Below are 26,029 nucleotides of genomic sequence, written 5' to 3'. Positions count from 1 at the left end.
GGGGATAGTGGTACAGGAGGAAGTGGCTGTGGGGGGATGGAGTGTTAGGAGGAGTGGAGGAGATCGGCTGTTAGGTGAGGGTGGGGTAGGCTTCCCTGAAGAGATGGGTTTTCAGGGTGCGCCTAAAGGTGAGGAGGGTAGGTGACAGTCTGATGGATTGGGGTAGTGAGTTCCAGAGGATGGGGGAAGTCCTGGAGAAGTCCTGTAGTCGGGCATGGGAGGAGGAGACCAGGGAGCTAGAAAGTAGGAGGTCTTGTGAGGACCGAAGAGTACGGGTTGGGTGGTATTTGGATATCAGGTCAGTGAGGTAGTTTGGGGCAGTGTTCTGAATAGCTTTATACGTAATACATGTGTTTGAGCTTAGGGGACCCAATGGTTCTAAAGAGGAGGCTTGAGGGAAAAAAAAGACTTTTAGCTCACAATGATTACTCTTTCTATGCATGATAAGGGTTAGAAATTTTTTTTTGCTGCTGTCTGCCAAACTAGCAAATTGGGGGCTCTGTATGAAATGGGGGAGCACAGGGGTATATGAACTCAAATTCAGAAGAGGGGGAGAGGGGAGGGAAACAAATAGTTAAAGGAGTATAAATATCACAAATATGCAAGTCTATGAAGGATAATGGCTCAGGTGCATATGGTAACAGTACATGATAAATACGTATATAATATATAAGTGGAATGAATAAAGTCTGGTAACAAAGTCTCTGGGGTTGGCGTGATGGTAGCGGAAGCCATCCTTAGGAGCAGGGCCAGCTCTATGTGAAAAGATCAGGAGAGAAGAGAGGAATTGGTGCCTCCTGTTCCTCTCTTCTCTCTTGGTGGCTCAGTGTGAACACTGTTCCTGGGTAATGACAGTACACACACAATTTTGGGACCTGCAGCAGGACTGAATCTGGAGCAGGTATTATGTAGATGAGTATAAAAATGCCTTACACTTTAACATTGGATAAAATAGGAAAAATATAGGTCTACTTTAACTCTTATAATGTATTTTCACTGGGACTTAGAGTGATATTTACGGCAAATAAAAATAACAAACATGGTATGCTTACCTGCTCTGTGCAGTGATTTTGCACAGAGCAGCCCTGATCCGTCTCTTCTTGGGTCCCCCGTGGCACTCCTGGCCCCTCTCTCCTGCCAAGTGCCCCCAAAGCAAGCAGCTTGCCATGAGGGCACCCAAGCAGACTCGCTCCCAAGCTGCTGCTCTGTGTGTCCTTTCAGACACAGAGCTGTGGCTCACCTCCCCCCCTTTTCCTCATTGGCTCACTGTTTGTGATTGACAGCAAAGGAAGCCAAGATCTCAACCAAGGAGAAGGGAGAGTCCCCGGAGAGCTGAGGCTCTTGTGCTCATCACTGGATCCTGATGGGGCTCAGCTAAGTATTAGGGGGGGCTGCTGCACACAGAAGGTTTTTTACCTTCATGCATAGAATGCATGAACGTAAAAAACCTTCAGCCTTTACAACCACTTTAAAACGAATCACCCTAAAGCGAAAAATAGATGTATAAATGTTTTAGGTCCCTGAAATATTGTTGCTAACTTATCCCCCACACCCCATGCTACATTTTATGTTTTCTCCAAGAAAAAATGCTGGTAAAGTAATTAGCTCTAAGATCCTTTAGGGACAGAGATCAATGTTAATTATCTTTGTATTCTGAAATGAATTTGTCAGCACTATGAACATTTATAAAAATAAACATTTACATTTCTAATTAAAGGGATTTTGGTAATTTGTCCCTAATTACCAGTACCTGAATATTTAATAAAACAAGGACTAAGATAACTATAGAGGTTCACTGTAATTTGTCCTCTTTTACCCTGATGGGTTATAAAATAGTATTATTTGTTGGCTGTTTTTATAGAAAATATTTTTTTAGATTGGATACAGTTTAGAGCAGATAACTGGAAAATGCAGTGGACGGCAAGTGTATTAATTCAGGCGAAACGGCAGATGAGCCCATCATAAGAAAATACACATTTTAGTCTGGATGTACCATGGAAAGCAGCATGAGTTTTTCAGTAAATGTGGAAATACAGCACAATTTTACAGTCAGCTTTCTGGGCTAGCACCATAATAACTATTAGAGAAGTCTAATTTACAGATTTGAACAGCAGATAGTAAAAACATACTGGCATACTGATGACCAGAAAAATGCATGTTAAAACTTACAGCATTGACATTTTGTAAAATGGTGTAATGTATATCATAACACGCTTAAAGGGAAACTATAATGGGTTTGTATCAGATTTGTTTAAACCAGTGTTTTATATATATTTTAATATGTGTGTGTGTGTGTGTCTTACATAAAACATTTTTAATGAAGGGCAAACCAATGACACAGGATTCACAGGATATTAAGGTATTTCTAAGGACTGGGAAGAGCAGAAACCATCTTTGATTCAAATTTTATTTGAAGAGAGGTGGAGGGAAGGGGAGGACTCAGGGGTCCCCAAACTACGGCCCGTGGGCCGGATGTAGCCCTTTGCTTTCCTTTATCCAGCCCTAGGGACACTCCACTGATAAGAGACACTATCCCTTCCACTGACACCAAAGACAGGGCATTATTTCTCCCACTGACACCAATAATGGGGCACTATTCCTCCCACTGACACCAACAATGGGGCACTAATCCTCCCACTGACATCTATGATGGGGCACTATTCCTCCCAGTGACACCAATGATGGGGCACTATTCCTCCCAGTGACACCAATGATGGGGTACTATTCCTCCCACTGACACCAAGGATGGGGCACTATACCTCCCACTGACACCAATGATTGAAGCACTATTACTCCCACTGACACCAATTATGGGGTACTATTCTTTCCACAAACACCAGTCATGGGGTACTATTCCTCCCACTGACACCAACAATGGGGCATTATTCCTCCCACTGACACCAATTATAGGGCACTATTCCTTCTATTGACACCAGTTATGGGGCACTATTCCTCCCACTGACACCAATGATCAGGCACTATTCCTCCCACTGACACCAATTATGGGGTTTTATTCCTTCTACTGACACAAATTATGGGATACTATTCCTCCCACTGACACCAATTATGTAATTTGTTTTACTCCCATATAGTAAACCAAGCCGATGGCATCTTCTATTCCCACTGATCACAGTCCGGCCCCCGTAAACACTGAAGGGGAGTAAACTGGTCTTTTGTTTCAAAAGTTTGGAGACCCCTGATCTAACTCATTCAGTTGTGTGTATATTTTAGGTTGAGCTGTTGAACTCTGTAGGCAACATTTTTTTCAACAGAGCATCCAAGCACAGCCGAATATAACACCAGATACAAAATATTCATATGCAAAATTTTGGTTCATACGCTTTAGTCCAGATCCCACTGTGGTGAAGGAATATACTAAGGAATCCAGGACTTTTGAAAGATGTGACTATATACTTAACACAGTTCTGTTTATATTATATGGGAAATTCAGAATTCCTAGACTCACTACCCTTTACTTGCCTCTCTAGCCACACCCATGATATGCCCTGCTAACCTTCACATTATAGCCTGCTCTGGCACTGTACAGTAAGTGGAGAAGCAGTGTGGTCATTCAGATCCTATACTGGAGTTAGTGACAGCTTTAAAGTGAACGATAAACTGATATAACAATTAACCACTTCCCGTCCGCCCCATGTATATAAACGGCCAGACGGTGGCAGTGCAGGATCGGGTGGCCGTTTATAAATGGCCTCCCTGCACCCTGCTTGTGCGCGCTCCCTGGGAGCGTGCAGCACCACGATCCAGTGCCCGCTGTGTCCTCCGGACACAGTGGAATACCTATCGTTGTCCCGGCCATGTGATCACTGATTGGCCAACAGCAGTACTTCACCAGTACTTCAGCCTTAAGGGCAACACAGCAATGAATATGTCTCAAACTGCCCTTGGATGATGCCTCATGGAGCAAAATTTAAACCTTGCCTTATGAAGGGAACAGCTCTGGATAAACAAGCTGGAAGGTGATAAACAAAGACTGAATTCAGAGAGTAGTGGTTAATGATCCATACTCTGAATGGTCTACGGTTGTTAGTGGTGTACCCGAAGATTCAGTATTGGAGTGCTTACTTTTTAATATATCTATAAACTATATAGGGTCTTGGATTATAAATCCCATTTCAGTCTTTGCAGATGACACCAAGCTGTGCAGTGGAATAACGTCCTTACAGGATGTCTCCAACCTCCAAGCCGACCTCAATGCACTGTTCAATTGGGCAACTACAGTATGTGACAAATGAAGTTTAATGTTGATAAATGTAAGGTTATGCACTTGGTGGCTAAGAATATGCATGCATCATACATACTAGGGGGAGTACAACTGGGGGAATCAATGGTGGAGAAGGAGCTGGGGGTTCTGGTAGATCACAAGCTTAATAATGGCATGCAATGCCAAGCTGCGGTTTCTAAAGTGAGCAAAATCCTCTCTTGTATTAAAAAAGGTATACACTCCAGAGAGAGAGATATCATATTACCCCTGTACAAATCATTAGTAATACCTCACCTGGAATATGCAGTTCAGTTTTGGGCACCAATTCACAAAAAGAATATTGAGGAAATGGAAAAAGTGCAGAGAAGGGCAACCAAACTGATTAGAGGCATGGAGGAGCTCAGCTATGAGGAAAGATTAGAATAACTGAATTTATTCTCTCTTGAGAAGAGGAGATTAAGGGGAATGTGATCAACATGTATAAATAAATCAATGGTTCATATAGGGAACTCGGTGTAGAGTTATTCACCCTGAGGTCATCACAAAGGACAAGGGGCACTCTTTAATTGTGGAGGGAAAGAGATTTAAGCTCCAAATACAGAAAGGTTTCTTCACAGTAAGAGCTGTGAAAATGTGGAATAAACTCACTCAAGTGGTTCTGGCCAACTCAGTAGAGCTTTACAAAAACTAGATAGACTTGTGTCTTTTTTCAGTGTAACTATGTAAATATGTTTTTTTAAATATAAAAAGCACTGGGTCCCATGGACGGAAGCATATACTGTACATATCTTATGTTATACTATGCTATGTTATGTTACCCAAAAACCATTCAGATTCTCCCTTTCAATTATGGTTTGTATCTTGTGTAATACCGACACATTGCTTAATTGACTTTTTTGTTTTTCCACAGATACTTTTGCAAGCAAAGTGGCAGCTATCCAGGATCAGTATGCTGATGCCTCCATAGGTAACGTCACTGGTAGCAATGCAGTAAATGTGTTCCTGGGAATCGGCGTAGCCTGGTCCATTGCTGCCATTTACCATGCAGCCAACGGAGAGGAGTTTAAAGTTCAACCTGGCACACTGGCTTTCTCTGTCACCCTTTTTACCATATTTGCATTCATAAACATTGGTGTCCTGCTCTACAGAAGGCGACCTGAAATTGGTGGTGAGCTAGGTGGGCCACGGACTGCCAAGCTTCTCACAACAGCCCTCTTTTCCCTCCTGTGGCTCTTGTATATTTTCTTCTCATCTCTGGAAGCCTACTGCCACATACAGGGCTTCTAAACAAACACTTTGACATAGTAAATATATAAATATATATAAATATATGTAGAATGAACAGAGGAAATCAAAGACATTGCCATTTCCACTTACCTGCTGATGGAATGCAACAATTGGGGCATTCTTTTTATTGCGTAGAAGCAAGAATCTAAAGGTTTATTACCCACAGGGGCATCATGTTGAACCAGGCATGGATGCAGGGACATCTTTGCAAATGTACCTAAAACAGTGTACTATAAATGTTTGACTACTTTTATTTTTGAAATGACTAATCTGAATGCTACTTGGGCCTTTTTTGTTAAAATGTATAGATGCCGGAATTACTAGTAACTATTATTTTTTGGTGTTGCTGTTGTGAAGGAGAGGGTTGAGTGCCTGGAAGAAAAACAATTATCACCATCTGATGTCCAAAACTAGAGGGTCCAGATGGCAAAATGGTCCAAGTAGGTTGTCAATGAGACATGTATGGGGTTCAGAATTAAAAATACTATTCCATTGTGTCCAGGGTAATTTATCCTGCCATGTCCTTTTAGTTAAATGTGTGGACAAGAAATAGCTGAAAGCAGCCAAAAAAGTAGCCTTCTCCTCTCCAACTAATTGTTTGCATTGTAATTAGCATGTGTTCTTCACCATCCTAAATCACCAAACTACACTGAGTCTCTCCAGTTTGTGCTTTTCTACATAACATCTTCACCGTATGGTACAAGAAGCACTACTCTGGTCAAGCCAAAATGTTTGTCTTTACTTTCATTTAGGCTGTTTCCAGAATAATCTGTGCTGGAGTCTCCTGGGCACTTTCCACCCATAACCATTGTCATGTTTTGGAATGTTCTGTGCTAAATGTACTGTTGTGCATGGATGAAAAGTATTTGTGTATGCATTAGCCTAGTAATAACCCTTTTACTAATGTTGACTGAATGTGAAAGACATGGGTGTATTTTTCTTTTAAGATTTTTTTTTTCAAATGAGTATTGGGTTGATATTGACAACCTTTATAAATTCAGCACAGGTCTGTAAGAAGGCATAAGAGTAGCAAATCAATGAAGGACGTTGAAGATTCTCTTTGTGTTGCCTGTTGGAAACTAGAAAAAAGTGTAAATATTGGTCAGTTGCTGATAACTAAATACCAAAAATGTGCCTGGGGTTGAAATAATTATTTAAGAACGTATTTATTTGAATTTTAAATTTCTGCAGTAAGCATAGAAGAGGCATATGGACAGCTACTAGCTGCTTATTTATTAGGCATATCACCATTCAATACTAGAGAGGTTTTTTAACAATTTTCTAAGAGCAGTGCCATTGCCTTTTATTTAAACTGGATCTTTATAGCATTTGTACAGAAAAACTAATAAGGCTGAAGCCATGATTTTCCCCTGCTTAGGTCATTCTTAATTCATGTAGATGGTTTTTATCATCTGCAAAGCAGAGGCCTTAGTTCCTTAAACTTATTTATTTTCTGTAATTCATGATGTAATATTTCCCACAATTTTTGAAACTGTGCTTCCTATTACTTTTGAATAAAACTGCAGCTGCAGAGAATGTATACTTTGTTATAGACTGGTCTGAAGTGGTTAATGTAAAAAAATTTAAAATTGTGTCTTTCACGAAAGTTGTGACACTAATATCCAACAATATCAAAATCTACAATGCATAACCAAACTTAGAAATCATTGCTGAGTGTGCATTATTTTTTACATCTTAATTTACAATTGCTATGCAGTATGTAAAGACAATTTCAGACAATGTTTTGTTTTTTCTTTGAACAGAGTGGCAGAAGGTTAGAACCTCTGTGCAGCTTTTCTGTATTCCCTTTAAAAAAAATTCCCTTTTACTTGGCATGGGAGGTGAGGAAAACGGGAAAAGGCATCAATAAAAACATTTTCTTGTAAAACATTCTGCATATGGATTAGAAAGCCTGTTTTTTGTGGTTTCCCTTTACTTTCTGCCTTGGAAATAAGAGCTACTGGGACAGGTCGTGAAGGGCAATTTTCCCTCTATATCAATTACTAAAAGAATTGCCTGCAATTGGACATTGGACTGCCAATTATTTTATTTTAACAAATATATATATATATGGCTCTAAATTTTTAAATTTAAGAAATCAAACATGTGAACAAGGCTATAACTGCTCTGAAGAAAACCGGTTACTGTTTAAACTGCCAAATCATAGATTCCAGTTTGGTAACATATTTGTATTTACTATAGATTAAGCTGTTGCTACCCACTTAACACATATGCAAAGTGGCAAAAGGGTGGGCTCTAATGCCTCACTGCACGCTCCCAGCTCAGAGATTGAGCTGTCAAAGGCAGCTCTTGGTCCAGGCTAACTATGGATAGCCGGTGGGAATGGCTTCCAATCATGTGACCAGTGTGCCATCCAATCACAATGATCACATGATCTCTGTTTTTTCCCTCTTCCAGGGTTTCATAACTTTCTAAAGACTTGCTGGGGCAGGAAGGGGTTAACATTCATTTAAAGGGAGCAAAGAACAGTTGTGATATGCCAAGCACGACATTCCAAAACTATCAGTCATACAATATCTTAATTGCGCTGACATAATTCAAGTAATATTTGATTTTTATGGGTTACTGCACCTCGTACATCATTAGTACTCTTTTTTTGTCTAATTGAATACATTGTATATAACTATCCTGCAGTGACGTAGTCATTAAATCACAATGCCAGGTACCAAACAACTGCACTGCAGACCACACTTGAACTCTAGCACCTTGCATGTCATCTTCTGTACTGTGCATTGTACACATGTGTAGCCAGAGGAAAGCCTGTACCATTATGGGGATATGACTGCCTGAAAGCAATGCACAGAACTCCTGTGCACCCCCGTGCGGGCAAACACAGTCCTCGCACAGGTGTACGCTATAGTACACCCTCATGAATGAGGCCTTATTCTCATAAGTCTGGTCACCATCCAAATACTGTGACAATGCTGTTTACCCCATTCTACAAAACTTTGATAAACATGTTAGGGCAAACTAACAAGTCATTTAAAACAGTGGCATACTTAAAAATTCTGTAGTATCTTAAAATGGCCATACATTAATAATTTTTCGAACAAACATTTGTACGAATATTTGTAGGAACATTCGTGTGAAAATTCTTAGTACATTTGATGACCTAAAGAATGTCGTTCAAAAGTTTTTAATGCTGGATTTCGGAATAAATGGACTTTCCTGAATGAAAACTACTTACACTGTTATTTGTTCAAGAAAAATTTTCCATCCTGCTCTTTTGAATTTGCTCATCACTGCGGTCAAAAACAAACATCGATTTGACCATTTGATAATTGAACTAGTGTTCCTAAAACATAAAATTGTGAACAAAATGTAACTAGTGTATACCCAGCTTTAGTCTGCTGTGCAATACTGTGATCTTGTCTAATTTGTGACAGTCACATTTTTAATGCACAAGTTAGCTTTTCACCAGAGCAGGTATAGAAGTGTTCATGTGTAATAAAGTACGACCATATAGAGTCCATGGCTGACATAAAAGAAGTTGTGGGGTTTTTTTTGGGGGGGGGGGGGTTTGTTTTTTGAAGTTTTTTTTTTTTGTTTTGTGATTTCTTACTGCTAAGGGAGGCACTGTATTTATTACCAATTTAACAAATAGAATCCTTAAAGGAAATGTATACTGCACATATAGGTGCTGCCATTGCTGACCTTTCCCTCGAAAAATGCTACTTACTTGACTGTCATGCTAATCCAGTGGATTACACACTCCTGGAACAAGTATGTAGATCAAGAATTATGGTTTCACTGTGACTTTAATCCAGCTGTTAAAGGACAGTGAAGCTTTTGAGTACAGGGACAGTCAGACAGTTCATAGGTCAGTCATGGCATTCTTTAACAACAGGTTAACCTTGAGCAAATAACAATCTTTCAAGTCACCTACCCAATTTTCAGAACCATGATTAATTGATTCCCTTAGTGTATTTTAGAGGTAATACTTCTTTTATTTTTTATGCCATTATTTACCTATCATTTTGTAAACATCAAGGCATATCAGCGTGCTTTTGACTCATCAATATTCTGAGCACCACATGTGAATGCAACCGATGGTGTTGCTACCCTCATCACACATAATTTCGGGAGTGAAAACATGCATTTTCTGTTGCTTTTCATGAAATCCCAACTGTGGCAGCTTTTTACACACAAATTGTAAAGCCCTACGATAGTATGACTTTTATTTTTATTTTAAATTATAGTCTGGCACAAATTTCCACTGTGTATTTGCAGGGAATTTGGGTTACAAGTTATTTTTATATTTATATCTGTTTTGTGTGTTTGCCTGCAATAAGTTTTGGCTTTTAGCAATTTTCTTTGTGTAATTAACCAAAAAAAGGGAGATATTGCTTTTGTGTTTCTAATTATCCAGTGCAGACTTTTTGGTTTTACAACAGCTTGTCAAATAATTTTAAATATTTTAAATTAAACATATCGTAAGACTGTATTATCATATTTTCCTAAGAAATACTACAAATCCTTTTGTTGTTATGCAGCATTGTTTTATACAAAAAAGTATGCTATAAAACATTGTTCAAATACAAGTTTTGTTGGTTTATTTACTAAAGGCAAATAAACTGTTCACTTTACAAGGGAAGTTGCACTTTGTAAGGGAATTTATGAAAGAGCTTAGTAAATGAGGTGAAGTTTCACTTTGCAAAGAAAACCCAAGTATGTGCAAGGAAGAGTAAATAAACAGCATTTTTCCTGGCACATTATTAGATGATGGAAGTCAGCAGAGCTTCACCACATTCACTAAACTCCAGGAAAACTCCCCTTGCAAAGTAAACAGTCTATTTGTCTTTTGTAAATCAAACCCATTAAGTATATTTCGCAGTCAAAAGCAAACAATTTGGATATGACAAAATATTTTATAAGTTAGTAGAAAAACTGCTGTATTAAGAAAATATACATTTTGAAGAATAAGTGTACTTTCAGACAATGTGCACTTATTCTTTTTACCCCAGTGCCCTTGTGCCCTGACCTAAACTGTCTCACCCTCCCCCAACACAGATCCTTGCTTACCGAGATCTATCGCCCATGTCCATTAGTGTCTGTTCACATCCCACACAACAAGACTCCTTCTGATGGCTGCACCTGTGCATTCCCTTTCCAGATATCTAAGGGACCATCAGCCTGGCCAGGAAATGGATTTGGTCAAGTGCAGCCATAAGAAGGAGACTTGCCGTGCAGGATGTAACAAATTTCTGTAGAAAGAAAATGTGGACTTTTATTGGCTATTATCATTACTAATTTTCCTGTAATGAATCTTAGGGAAATAATTATATTTGGTTACAAAGTATACCTTATATAAATACATGTAGCTTTTATTGTTAATAATGTGGGGTTGATTTACTAATGGTATATAGGCTGTTCACTATGCAAAGGAATTTCCCTTAGCTTAGTGAATGTTTGGAATTTATGATGACTTTCATCATCCAATCATGTACAAACAAAAATACTGTTTTATTTCTTTTCCTTGCACATGATTAGGTATTGTTTGTAAAGTTAATGTTCACCCCATATGCTAAGCTATGGGAGAATTCCTTTGCAAATGTACAATTCCCTTGTAAGGTGAACAGCCAATTTGCCTTTACTAAACCATCCTCTATATGTATAAAGATGAAACTAAAAGCTCTGTGACATCCGATTTTAGTTCAACGTTTTAAGTCCTTTTGTTCTACCATTCTTCAATCATTCAAGAGAGAAAAAAATTCTATGGGGTTGATGTACCAAAAAGAAAGTGATTGTACATTGTGTACAGTGAATGTTCACTCAGTATGTTAAATAAATACTATTCATACTATACTATTCATTTTTGAAAAAAATTATACATAACGTACAGTTTCTCTTTAATTACTAGGGATGGTTTGCTAATGGTTAGGTTACAGCAGATAAAATGTTTTGATTTTGCACCAATCAGGTTAAGATAATATTTGAGCAGTCAAAACAAAAAATCACCCTGATTTATTTAGTTTCTTTAACATCTCAACATGCTTTCTAGCCTGACAAGCCTTTGGTAAATCAGTCCCATAGACTCTCTTTTTTAAGACTCTCTTTTCGTATGGGGTGGGGCATAAATAAATCTGCTAGTGTAATATGTGATCAAAAAGGTTTACTGATGAAGTATGTTTTATGAATGTACTGCTATGGAAAGTGCTAAGAATTTAATAATTTGACTTTTTTAAGTAGTTAGTGATTACAATAGGAATCTATATTTATTACCTTTTTTTCGTTCACTTATGCTTTAATTTTCACATTTGTGCTTGCAAATTTTTCATTACTATCTGGGAATCACTGCCACTTTAATACCGCATGCTTAATTTAGTTACGTCAATCACAGAAAGTTGCCTCTTCAGACTGGTGAACATGTCAGTTTGAATCTCTTTATTTGGGGTTCCCAAATCAGCATTTAAATAAAGAAAAATCTCAGTGCACATGTGATTTTATTTTTGAGGTGTGCAAGATTTAAACAATGGATTCAATTGTCTATTTTGTTTTGCTTTAACTTTTCTTTTTACATTATATTAGTGTGTTTTGTGCACCAATGTAAGGTTAAGCACGTATACTGTGATAATTGTTTGTGGTTCACGTCCAAATTACATCCATCACCTAATAAACTGATGTTTATTAATGACATATGACAATGTACATATAATGTATTATCGATTTTGTTTGTCATTTGGCACTTTTTTTTTTTTGCTTTCATGCTTACAAAATAAAAAGTAAAAAAAATAAAATCAAAGGATTTGTTGTGAGAAATATTTTTCATAGTGTGTAGATATATTCTTATTGTGCATTACTTGATAATATTTTATAATAAATGTCTGAGTTGGACATATTATAGTGTTGCAAAAAAATTAGTATCTAGGCATGGGTGGCCTAAATTTTAAGTGCTTGAAAGAAAAAACTGTCTGTGTTGCTTTAACCAGTCATCAGATTATTACATTTTGCACCCACTAAAGAATGTTTATTTTAAAAAAGGCCAGTAGGTTTTATTGTAGATAATTTAATACACAAATACTTTAATTGCTGAATAACATGGAATAGGGGAAATTCAATTTTCAGCACCCCATGTACTCTTAGTAGTGATTCATAGATTCTGATTTTAAAAGCCTCCTTCAAGCATAGAGCCCTATGCAAAGGCCTCTGATTCTGATAAAAAATAGCAACATTGGGGATCACAGTGATAATTATATTACATTGCACCCCATGATGATGTTAGTTTCTCTATGGTTCAGGTCATTACATCCTCTCCTACACTGATTTGACATTTCCGGTCAATATGTTAATAAATACTATGTAAGGTAAAGGTAACCGTAATTACAACGTACAGCTAATAACTCCATCCATATCACCATTTAGCAATTTCATTATTAATTTGCTTGTTTTACTTGTTTGCCTCATGCTCTTATCAATATATTTTTGTGCCTCATTTTGCTATTTATATGTTTTTATAATTGTTCATTTTAGCTTGTTTAGCTTGTCACTTTTTATTTATAGTAAACTAAACAAATCTAAACAACCATCAAACCGTGAAAGGATTTCTTTCTCTGAAACGTAAGTATGAATTTATAAGAATACGACTTCCATCCTCATTTCCAGTTTTGGATAGATTGGAGAAGGATTAGAACTTTTATTCAGGTTTTGCTTGTGCCTGGACCCCCGTTTCATTTTATGTCTCAGTGACCACCATTATTGTAACAAACAGAGAGGATATAGACATAGACAGCAATAAAAACTGGGCAAAGGTTCTAATTCTTCCCTATTCAACTAAAGAGATGTGCTTCCAATGAGAGAATTACAGCATTGAAAATCCTACCACCTTTCTATACATAGCAAAAAAAAAAAGTTGTGGTTTGAATTCTATTTTAAGGCATTTTATGCTGTAACTGTAACTTCCTACAGCACAATGCTTCCACATTGGGAAGATCTCATGCTCTCACAAAATAAATCGGCCCTCTCAAAATTATGTTTATCATTTTTTACTTCTTACCTGTTAATGGAGGTCATTCATAAAAGTCTTGCAGAGTGCCTACCTGGCAATTTTGGGTTCTAAAATTTAAAAATGTTTGACCTGGAAAACCATATAAATACTTCCAGGTACACAATCTTCAATAATATTCCCAGTAAACCTATGTTTAAGATAATAAAATAATATATTTAATTGCACTACTGTTTCGTATATATTACTGGAATGGTAATACCCATAATAATAGTTCATAAAAAAAATTAATTTTTTGAGAAAAAAAAATCTTTGCTGCATGGGAACAAATAAATATGTAAGCCATTCTGAAAAGAAAAAACAATTTAGGTTCATTCCTTTTACCGTTTTCAAGTGAGCAACTGATCAATTTCAAATCTTCCACGTTGATCAGCCATGGTGGAATTCTGTCGATTGCTTGCACTTAAACTGCATGTGTGTTGGAGAATCACTCCTAATTCAATTAATTGGTAATTTGTAATAGTTTAGAGTTGTGACTGATTGTTTTTATGACCAATATTGTCAAGTGATTGCAGAGTACAAGATAACCTGTGTGTGATAACATATGTGTTGTATTAAGCTCTTGTTTGTGCCTACATGTAAAGTTCAATTACAAATTACTACATGCATGGCCACCATTACATAGAATCTTTGGATATTCTGCAATTAATAGGTTTGGTTTACTAAAGGAGCAGAGACTGTTCATTTAGCTTTGTAAATAAGGTGAATCTGTGATCACTTCTTTCATCTATCATATGCAAACAAAATTCCTTTTTTTAAAATTTAATTTCATATGATTTTAAAGTGAACACAGTTTTGTCTTTTTCTGTAAACTAATTCAACTGGCTCTATTTCTTTAGTAAATAAACCTACTGGGGGTTTATTTACTAAAGCTGGTTCACTCAGAATCCCATGCATTTCTGCATGGGAACCAATCAGCTTACAGGTTTTATTGCTAAAGCTTAATTTAAACTGATTGGCTAAGATGCACTGGCACATGATATTCTGAGTGAACCTGCTTCAGTAAATAAACCCCATTGTGTTTTAGACATCTATGACACGCCGTCATTTTATAACTGCAAGCATTGTCTTTGAGTACATAAACAATTGAGCACAATATTTGATATAAAAAGTCATGACATTCTAAAAAGAGTATGTGCAAGGAAAGGGTAGTAATCATTTGAAATCAATAAACAGTAACAGAAATGAATGGAAAAATAACAGAATTGTTTCCTATTTGTTCATGAAGTTATTATTTTATTTTTTTATTGCTCTGTTTATACAGCAGACCATTTTTTTGTTTTTTATTATTTAGTTAAAAAGATGTGTTTATGTTTATTACATTTTATTTTATTTTAAGTAAATTTAAAAATGCGGGCTAATTAAATGCATATTTTTGGTGTTTTATGTACACCGGATAGTTGAATGCTTGTGACCTGGGTAGCAAGTTGAGTTGGCCCTGTGTTACATTGCTACCACTGTTTTGTATATGAAGCACCAGCAAATAACACTGATCTGAAAATGCTAACAAAAAAAATATAGACGCCATGCTTATCTCAGCTGTAAAGCCAAGACAAGATATAAGGATTATGGGTTTCTGCAATTTCTCTTGCACTTGACAATACGTTCTGTATACTATAACCATACTATGACTGTGCACTGCCAGTGTGCAGTGTGCTGCAATCAAGGAAGGTCTTTGAGTCTGTGGCTGCCAGCTCACAACTGAAAGTAATTGTGGTCTATTGACGTTTTCATATTTTCTTCTTTTCAGCTCTCCAAATGGTTTGTCAATAAGACTTTCAATCTGTTTGAATAATATTGCTTTAGAACCCCACTCACTAGCCTTATATGTAGGAATTCGTGTTATCCTTTTCAAATGTAACATTTGGCTGGAAATTAATATAAGCTTTGTGTTCCTTTTAAAATAATTTGGCTTTCTTTAATGTTCTCTGAATGAAACGTTAGCAAAAATAAGTTCAGGCAGTCATCTTACATCAAATGCCAATCTAAACAACTGAGGCAAAGTGGCATTTCTTAAAAATTACTTACATGTTTATAATGGGTTTAGATTAGAAAAAAAAGCTTTTACAGTGACTTCTTGGTGTTTTAAGGCTTTGGAAAGTGTTTCACACAACTTACCAAGGACATGCCTGTTTTTTTCCTTAATAAAAATAAATGTCAGTTTTGAGTGGATGCTGGTGGGTTGAATCACCGGCAGGTTTTGTATATATCATGAAGATGTAAAATATTTCTAAACCATATTGGCACAAATATATAAAACTAAGAGGAAACAAACAGCAGAGGTGTTGCCCTGAGCTTCTTTGATTTTCCTGGTTTGGTTTACATGATTTGATTGGTTGCAGCATCTCCACATTTCTCCAGGCCTCCCGTACTGCCAACTGGCTGATTCTTAAATTATATTAAAGTACCCACATATACTGAAAATTTAACTAGATACATAGTTATTCATTTTTACACTCACCTATGTTAAAATCATTGGAATTAAAAAACCATATACATCATCAGAACCTGGCTGGGTGTTTGAAATGGGCATAAGTCACTTACTCCTTTGGTATATTCTCTGCTGTGTGAACAGAAAGGATGCACATGATTTATTTTTTTCAATTAGGATTTCAATAAGGTTTTCTTTTTCAATTTCTGGTAAATTATGAATAACTGTTCTTGTAAACAAAAATATGAATAGCAACTGGAAACATTTTCCATTAAAGATCCCACTAAGAATTAAAATGGCCCAAGTCAATTAAAAGGACTTTGTTTTCTTCCAGGATTTAAATCTAAAGGATCATTTCACATATTTTCCCTGCAAGCAATCATTAAAAAAATGTTTAGACTTTTAATAAATGGTAATGTATTATTGGAAATACAAATTTTGTTTAGCATACTATAGCCAAGAAAAAGAAGTTATATGATTCATAATGAATTTGACACATTTTCAAGACATGAGGTGACTATTGGTGTAATGATGTGTTCGATAACAACCAGATTATTTTCATAATAATAAATACAGGCAGTCCCCGGGTTATAAACAACATAGGTTCTGTAGGTTTGTTTTTAAGTTGAATTTGTATGTAAATTGGAACATGTACATTTTTTTAAGTGTAACTCCAGCAAAAAAAATTTTTATTTTTTTTGGACAGCATAGGAAGGGTTAATACCCCTGCAATGTTTGTTTTGCTGTTTTGTGCCCCTGTTCAGGAGATTTCATCTCACTCTCTGTTCCAGTGACAATTGGATTTTGAAAAGCTTGGATTATCATGGAAACAAGGATTGGTGATAAAGCTTCAGTGGAGACACCTTTTTCCCATGATAAATCTTACAGAAATGAATTCTCCTTCCTAGGGGTAGATTTCCTCTCACTTTCTGATGTCTCGCTCCATTTCTAAGTATGACTCATATGTAAGTCGGTTGTATGTAAATCAGGGGCTGCCTGTAATAGCTCCGTCTGTCTTAAATAGCAATACATCAAGAATGGTAGTCCTATCTAAAAGAAGTTACCTTTTCAAGCTTAGACACAAGGTCAATAGGAAGAATAGACTGTTTCTTCATTGCTCTGAACTGTTCTATACCTAGTTTCAAATTTGACACTATGCCCAAACTATGACATTGTTTCTTTTTCCAAGCTGATAGTTTTCAAGGATTTATGTAAGCATGGCTTGTCTGGCAGTTATTGGACATTTTTAAGTTTTAACCTTCCTCCTGTAAGAAACATTCCCAAAATACAAGAAAATGGTGGTCTTGGAGAAAACTTTAGATAAAAAGAAAACATTAGGGAAATGGAAAATATCTGGCTTCAAGCTAGTAAGAGCTCTGTCTGCACTTCAAACTTCAATAAATGTTGCCCAAAAGATCTACATATACTCTACTGTTTGTTCTTCTAGAAAATAAATGTGAAGGGATGTGGGTATTCATATAGCTTAGCAAATAAGGCACAGCTATGTTCACTTATTTATGAAGCTAGTAAAGTAAAGAGCATCTACACCTAACTCAACCCGAGTTACCGCGACATTACAGCATCATTTAATTTTAAGTAAAAATATCTTTAATGAAGGAAATAAGCTAGATTATAACTATTTCTTCTATTTTTCTTTTTCTTTGCCCACTAAAAATTTATAAAACAGTGTTGAGCAGTGTTAAACTTTGCCACCTCAGAGGTGGCTCTAGCAGGGAGAGAAGAGAGAAAATGTAATGCAGAAGTAAAGGAATTATGTTCTCTGCTTCTTTTCTCACTGCTCGGTAGCTACAGAAAAAGTTAGAGCAGGTTGTATATACATACAGTACATACATATATGTATGTGTGTATATATGTACTCATAAATATATAAAACACTGTATATATGTATATATACATGTTGATTTTTGGGGGTGGCCCTTTGTGTGGTGTGTACACATATGTATACACACAGGGCCAACCTAAACAATCACCATTTCCTCTATAACACTAAACGTTGTGGACCTTTACCCCCTAAAAAAATGTCACAGTGCTTAGGGCCATGTCATTTATATTCTTTGGATTCCCTGGGGTCTAATGTGGGTATATTTCCACACTAGACTCCCAGTATATTCTTCTTCGATATACATGAAGGTAGTAAAAACAACAATTACCATTAATTAAATACCTACCGGAGAGACCCGGCATGCATAATTGTGTTTTTATTTATATTAAGGCATATCTCTGACATTTGTAATTAAGTGTTCCCTCTCCAAAAAGGTTTTATATTAACTAATTTTGTTTTTAACAGTTTTTTCCAATTTTTTAAATTCAGTTTTCATTAGGGAGTTTTTAAGACCATAATCTCATGATATCATGCGCACATCACACCGATTCACCAATTATTCCATTCACTTCTATTCTGAGACAGAGAAGTATGATAGACAATAGGAGCTTTATACACAATGAATAACTCCTACAAGTAAATGTATCCCAGATCACTGGTTAATAAAGGCATACTACCTGTCAAAATTATCTGTCACTGAAGGCTGAAGGCTTTATTAAGAAGATAATTATTTCACCTTGCGAATCCCATTGCTGCATGAAGCTGGCAATGCACCTCGGTTTAACACTTTAATTGCATAGTAATAAAAAATAATATCAAGTTAGTTAAAAATTTAAATTTTTTTATGTTAATGGTAATGTTATAGCCAGGTTAACGACTCGTACCGGAGCTGCTAAAATCAACCTGGACATCTAGGCTTCAAATACTGCTTGGCATGAACGATTTAATAAAATAAGCACAAATAGGTCCAGTTTTCATTAATTTTTCAGTAATTTGAATCCAGTAAACTGAAATCTGGTTGGCTGGAAAAAATGCCACATTCCTAGATCACCATTGATATTTCACGGGTTTGTCTAAATAACCGTATAATCTGGTTTATTTGTCTTGTGCTTCCTTGCTGCACAGTCAAAACTCTTTGCATATGCTGTAGTTTGCCCTTTCTTAAAACTTCAGTTGTGTTCCAGTAACCCTTGCCAGGCTATCAATCAAAGAGACATGGAGATGTAATTAAATGTTGTTACAGGAGATCTTAGTTAATCCCTTAGGAGGAGATTAAAATGAATATGGGCTTCAGTGTTTCTTCCATCTGTTAGATCCACGGTGTGCCTTTGTGATGTTGCACTGCAGCGAAAGGCTGCATAAAATCAGATCATCAACCCTTCCTTACTCATTTAGTATACAGTATTTTTAAAGGCCCTGGAGAATTTGCAGATACTGCCAAGAAGTGTGTCATGTGACCTTTACCACTATACATAACCTATGCAAAATATGGAAAAATGAATAGGATTGTTAGGGTAAAATAAAACACAATCAAAATACAGTGTATGTGCAGAATGAAAAATGTATATAGAAACATGATAGTTTTTGTAGTTGGTAGTTGAGAAACCATATTGATAATTCATCCTGTATCCCTGCCCTAAGCTTTGACAAATGTACAGTAAACTATAGAAAAGTAACAAAAATAGGTGTACATGATCTTGCCAAATAAAACTGAAAATTAAACAAATTGTTTAATTGCTTGCTATAGGATATTGTAAGTTGCTTGACAGAAGTCTATTTAATTGCATTTTAAAGGTCCCCATGTTGTCTGTTAAATAGGGATTTGTATACTGGCTTATATCTTTCTTTTATTTCTTGCGCTGCCTCGTTGTCTGCTAGAAATTTTGCCTGCTTGCAGCTAACTGCAAACTAAACGTTTGTGACTGTGTGCTGTGGAACTTTGCATTTTCTTAGTGGTCATTGTAGCATCCAGTTGTTTGGTAGATGTCTTCCTAACTGCTTGCTAGGGGTCTTTGACTGTCTGATAGCTTACTAGGGTTCCTATGCTCTTGCTAGAGGCCCTTGCACATTTTGCACTTTGTTAGTAGATCCCTTACCTAAATCTTTCTGAACAAATGTTTATGCTAGCTGTTTTGTTGGTTTTTTTTGCAAGTAATAGCCTTGTATTAGTATAGCTATGTCTATAATAGCTATCATAGAATGTGGTATTGTATGTTTGTACTAAAGTATGATCCAGCTGTGCTCCATCCAGAGAAAGTGTATGCCAGCTTTTTTTTGCTGTTTTTTCTATTTCTCTAAGCAGCCATTTTCTTCAGCAATAATAATGTATCTATGTTTGATAGACAGTCACAATCACTATGATGTTATGTGGTTTACTTGCAGACCATGAGGAAACAAGAGAACAATATTTTTATTAGTAAGTAAACCCCAATATATTCACATTGTCATGGAGGAAATTATTAGTTCCTTCATATAGGCAAAAGTATGCTTCTCGATAAGCTGTTCTCAGACTATGCACATTAAAGTATTTACATATTCAGAACAAGAAGTAAAAACACTTTAAAACAAGCCCTTATTCACCTTTGTAGCTATTGGCATTTTGGAAAAATGAATCTTCAAACTAGTGGTTCTGAAATCACAGCTATATTTCAAATGGAAGCAAGATCTTAGCAGCCTGCCAGCCTTCTAAGGTAAACACACAGCATGTGCTTCAGAGTCTACATTTTGATTTTTGAGGATGAATTAGTTCATAGTACATTCAGACAGAAAGGTCAGGAGTGGCTTGTTTTAAAGCTTGTTTTACTGTTTAAGAATATACAGTTTGGGCACAGATGCACTTTAAGGAGGTGAGGCAGGAACTACTTTGTCATGGATTTACATGCTCCTTAGATCCATGGCAAAAATTGTTCTATGATCAACAAAGAGGAGGCCAAAACACTTTGAACTGCTTAGTATTTTGAAGCAGACCCTTCTTATGAGCTTATCTTGCCAAAAAAGGGTTTCCTTTTCATCTTGCTGACATTTAATAACCCTTTTACATTGTATATCAGGTTTGCCATTTTAATTGTGATACATATATTTCCAAGAATCTGATCTTATAAAGATGGGTAATATTGTTTTAACAGTTCAACTAATCATGACATTTTTAGTGCCTTTTTCAAGGAAATTTGGTTTGCGTCAGAACTGCTTCTTTTCCCATACAAGTTGATGGGATTGCAAAAACAGCTTGGAGCAGATTGATGCAGCTTAGAAGGAGGTAAACTACAGATAAAATACGCTTGTCAATAAATGGCAGGGGATCTCAAAAGGGAATGAAATGGTTCTCAAATGCAGGATGAATGCAACTGAAAGCTAGCTGTTTTTGTCTATCAGCTAGTTGCAAGATCACAATGAGCACGTGCTACTAAATTATTGAAAATACTGCACAGTGTTGAGCTGTTTTCATTTAAAATGCTTGCAGAGGCTTATGTGCCAAATGTATACCATTACCAGGTTGTCTAATAAAATGCAGATATGTATAGTATAGTGTTCCTCAACTGCATTTAAAATATTTAGTAAGACATGAACATGTGCAAGTGACTTGCTGAGTAATGCTTTATGTAATGCTGGATGTTCAATAGAAATTCAATGCTTGTATGGGTTGTGTATGAATGAGTGGAATTCAGGAATTTGGATGTCTTTCATTGCAGCTCATCACTGTTTCATAAAGCATTTTCTGTTGCCCAACGACCTGTACCAATTGTTATGCATTTGTACACTGCATTCTGCAAACTCTCATAACATGTATACTACAATTTCCTAGTCTTTCATCTACAGTTCATGTCTTTGACAATAAGCCACTTGTATACTGTATTTCAGTAGATGTCCAAGCAGTATACAATTATATTATTTTTTCAGGGATAAACATTTATATAACCTCAGTGTTCTACAGAGAATCTTGACTCCCAGCACTGAAGGGGTTAATATATAATTTTATTTAGATACGTGTATATAGTGTATTTATAGGATATTTGCTTAATTTATGTGTTGTAACTCAGATAGAGTTCTTTTTTGCTGTCTATGTACAATACACCAAAAGCCATAATTTTATTTTTATTATATTAGCAGGAATCAATTCAGATATGTCCTCTATGATGAAACAAGGGTACACTTTAGACAACATTAACATGAATACACATAATAAGAGGTAATATAAGTTAGTGCTGATTTCAATGAGCTGTGTTGGCATTATTTTGGCAGCAAGGCCTTTCTACAGAGCTTTAACTGCCTTCATTAAAGTGATTTGAATAGAACACTTGCCAGTTGAGCAATCAGTTGATTGTACCTTATGAGCTGGGTGGAAATTCAGCTCAGCTATCAAACATCAAAGCAAGAGGGAATTTATTGATTAAATTAAAAGTGGTGTTTTGACAGTACTCTGATCGGTTTGCATATGTGAACTCAGCTGAGACCAGCTCAACACAGAAGAATGTTATGTAAGTGAAGGCTGCAGAAAACATCTAACAGACTCAACCCTGCATGATGATTTTGTGTATATGTATGATCCAGGATGATCCAGGATGAGTCTGGATTCTCTATGGAGAATTTATTTACTCATCTTAGTCCAGTCTAAACATGAATAGACTAATCTCCAATCTGGATTTGTTTTAAAATGCTGCTAATTTCATCTCCAAGACCAGTAAATCAATCTAACAATTGATCAGTTAATTCCTAAAATCTAGTATCGATCAAATTCAGTTGTAAGAAAAAAAAATTTATCTAATTTATCACATTTGGAAAACAGCTGTAGGTTACATATGTACTTTTTATCCACTAGAGAAGACTGCGGAAAATGGGTGATGAAGAAATGAATATTTATGCCAGTGGTTAGCCAAACAGTGATTAGCTTTCTTGATTAAAGAGTGCTTTTATTCATGGATTATTAATTATATTCCCACTGTTATATACTGTTTTGCATTCTTGCTTGTAAAATTGGATTTCAGTACAAAACAGAATAGACTTACTGTACAATATAGATTCTTTTAACACCGTTATTGCACATTTTTATTTGGCTGTACTAGTCTGCCTAATATCCTCTGCAAAACCTGTGGACAATATCAATCACGAGGATGTATAATATTTTTAACTTTAAAACTGAGTATGTACATATGGCAAAACTATACAGTACAATATACAGAAACCTGTACAGAAAATTATGCTTATAACTGTGCAAGCAGCAATTAATAGCCACTTATGGACCAGAGAAAACTCATTATTGCTAATACTGCCTTTGATTTCTGATTAAATCATGCTAGAGATTCTCAGGTTGTTGTTTTAGTATGGTAAGTGGAAAAATTAAGTCTTATAACACTCATGTTCATTGACCCCAAAAAAGTAGGCTTTGGAAGTAAAATCATATTACTATTATGGAAAAGACATTTCTTCATGACCAAATCAAACTATTGGAGTCTATGATATTTGATTCTATATCATTAATGCAAATCTAAACTAAATATGCACCACATAATTGTGAAAACTGAATAATATATACAATGGTACCATTATTGCATAAAACAAGTCTGCATATGATGTGGGAAAAACAACATTTTTTTATTTTTCAAACTGAGCATCTGTGGAAAAAGATGAAGAAAATTACAGCACTGGACTTTTTGCATAGCAAAGTTTTCCATCCATTTAAAATTCCTTTGGTATACCCAACTGGTGTATGCTTAGCTGACACTGATAACTATTGTATAAAACAAATGTGTGATTTATAATGCCATTTTGAAAGAGGTTGTGGTTAATGTTTTCAGATGACTGTACAATGTTTGAACTTTAAATGTATTGCAATATGCTTGTTGAAATGGTATGTATGTCTTTTTTTTCCAAATGTGTGTAAATATAGCTTAAAATAGCTATTCTGTATACATACTATACTGCCAAAAGGGTCCTGCTTAATGTATACCATTTTAAATACAAAAAGGGGGGGTAAAATGTATTTGATGTTTAAAAAAAGTTTTTGTTTACAACAAAAAAATATATATGAAACTCAAACCTAATACAGCAAAGACGTAATTTCAACTTTTACACAAAGAAACCAGCAAATTGGAGATGAATGCTTTTGCATGATACGAAATGCTTTTTCTACGTGTCAAGAATGTACTATCAAAGGATTTCTTTTATCTGGAATTTTGGGATTTATTCAACATGAGGAAAAGTGTGATCTTACAGTTTATTTATGTCTACAGTAACCATGGAGACGTGACCCCAATAAACATTTCTTATAAACTGCGTGCAGGTACCCGGATTTCACTTAGCACAGCTTTTGTGTGCCAGATTTCTGATCAGTAGTTGTACGGCAAAGAAAATTTATTGATCACTGTGCATTTTGTTATTAATTTATTAGAAGATTACCCTTTAATAAACTGTACTGATTAAAGTGGATCGGATTATATCTTCTTCAACTTCTACCCATAAGAGATTATAAACTTGTTGCAAAGTCTGTACAATGGGTACAAAAGAAAATAAATTAAATTTTTTCCTGCATGCTGCCTGAAGTATGTTGTGATTTGCATACTACAATTTATTAGAAAAAATGATCATATACAAAAAAAAAAGTTCTATATTGCAGATAAAAATGAAGACTGATGTTTCATCATGGTGTTTGTGTATTTAGTGCTGTTGTTTGTCTATTTTAGAAGAGCTGTCTGTCATTTGTGTATATTGTGGCTAACCTTTTTACCTTGTATCACTGTAATATGTTACCCTCCCCTTGCCTGGAATGGCCCGTTGTGTAAAAATCATTGTCCATCATTTGACACCTTTCCTAACACTGAAATATAAATGTTTGTAAATTCTTCATCCATTTTGTCTCTTTGTATGTATCTCTGCTAAAGTGTGGTCTCAGTCTGTGACCTATTGTTGGCATTTTTTAGAACTTTGTGTGGAATAAGGGGTTAAGTCTTTCGGATGTATTCTTCAAGGGTATGTAAACTCTGACTAAAATTAATTTCTCTTATATGATCCCTTTCGATCTGTTAAATATGCCATTGAAGGCATTTTCTACCTGTTCAATAGATGCAAAAAATACCTGTTGACCAAAAACTAGTCGTCTGATAACTGCGTAAGCACTCTGTCTGTGCTGCATTCTTATCAGTTAAATTATTTCCTACTATCTCCACGGACTACAGGACCCCTCCACTCAATGTTATAGAGAAGAAGGGGAGTGGCGTCCGTAGTACTGTCCTGTTTCTGTTGTGCCAAAACAGTGGACAGAGCATTGTCACCCTAGGTCAGGAAGGGTACTACTGGTAGAATAAAGTAAAACAAACCTGAAAAAAAACAAATGCAGACCCAATGCAGGGTTGATTTACTAAAAACATAGATTGTGCTCTTTGCAAGCGCTTAGTAAATAAGGGAAAGCTCTGGTGACTTCCATCATCCAATCATGTGCAAGTAAAAATGTTGTTTTTTTAATTTTCCTTGCATGTGATTTGGTGTTCTTTGCAAAGTGAAGCTTCACCTCATTTACTAAGCTCTGAAGCAACTGCGCTTCAAGAGTGCAACTGCACTCGCAAAGTGCAGAGTCTATTTGCCTTTAGTAAATTAATCCCAATGTATAAGGACTTTCAAGCTTTGATATATTGAATTTTGGGTTAAGAAACACTTATTTACCCATGCAAACCAAAAAGGTGACACTGTGTGGAGATTATTACTCCAGTAGCCCACGCAATTATGGAACTTTCTTCCATTCTGATATTTACATGTAATTTAAGTGATTATTTCAAAATAATAGTGGTAAGAAATAATATAGTAATAATAGTGGAGTATATTGCTTATACACAGTATATTGTAATGTTGCAGGTAAGTTGAAGGTATCATCTGCATATTGCAGCAGTAAAGTATTTTGAACTTTGGATTCTTTCCTCTATAAAACAAAGGAGGTATAGCATTTGTACTTAAAATGACTACATGTATGGGTTTTCTGCAGGGGTGACCTTCACAAGTGCCCTCAGTAAGTGTATTCAACACCTAACTCCAGCCAAACATTGTAGTTGTAGTCTTGGATGAAGAAGGGAATAGCTATTGTCCTGATCATGGATTTATTTCTGTCTGGGACACCATTGGAGAGGAAATGGAGAGGACAGGCAGAGAGAAACACACTATCATAGATTTTAACCCATCCCCAATCTAGTAAAAATATGTTTTTTGTTTTTTTTTTAATTTGTGTTACCATTGGAAAAC

General features: G+C 35.9%; 1 protein-coding gene across 4 annotated transcripts in view; it reads left to right on the top strand.

Moving 5' to 3' along the window:
• Positions 1–24,646, top strand: part of LOC149455266 (sodium/calcium exchanger 1) — a 439,670-nt gene extending 415,024 nt beyond the window's left edge. For all 4 annotated transcript variants that reach the window (XM_089686501.1, XM_089686497.1, XM_089686499.1 and 1 more), the window contains one exon: positions 5,133–24,646. In XM_089686501.1, the coding sequence (XP_089542627.1) occupies positions 5,133–5,509 (377 nt within the window). In that variant the 3' untranslated portion in view covers positions 5,510–24,646. The remainder of the gene's footprint in view (positions 1–5,132) is intronic.
• Positions 24,647–26,029: the final 1,383 nt, after the last annotated feature.

Source organism: Staurois parvus, unplaced genomic scaffold (assembly GCF_062004578.1).
Source record: "Staurois parvus isolate SC_StPar_1 unplaced genomic scaffold, SC_StPar_1.0 ptg000401l, whole genome shotgun sequence".
Classification (NCBI taxonomy): domain Eukaryota; kingdom Metazoa; phylum Chordata; class Amphibia; order Anura; family Ranidae; genus Staurois; species Staurois parvus.
This window is presented reverse-complemented; position numbering and strand designations above follow the sequence as displayed.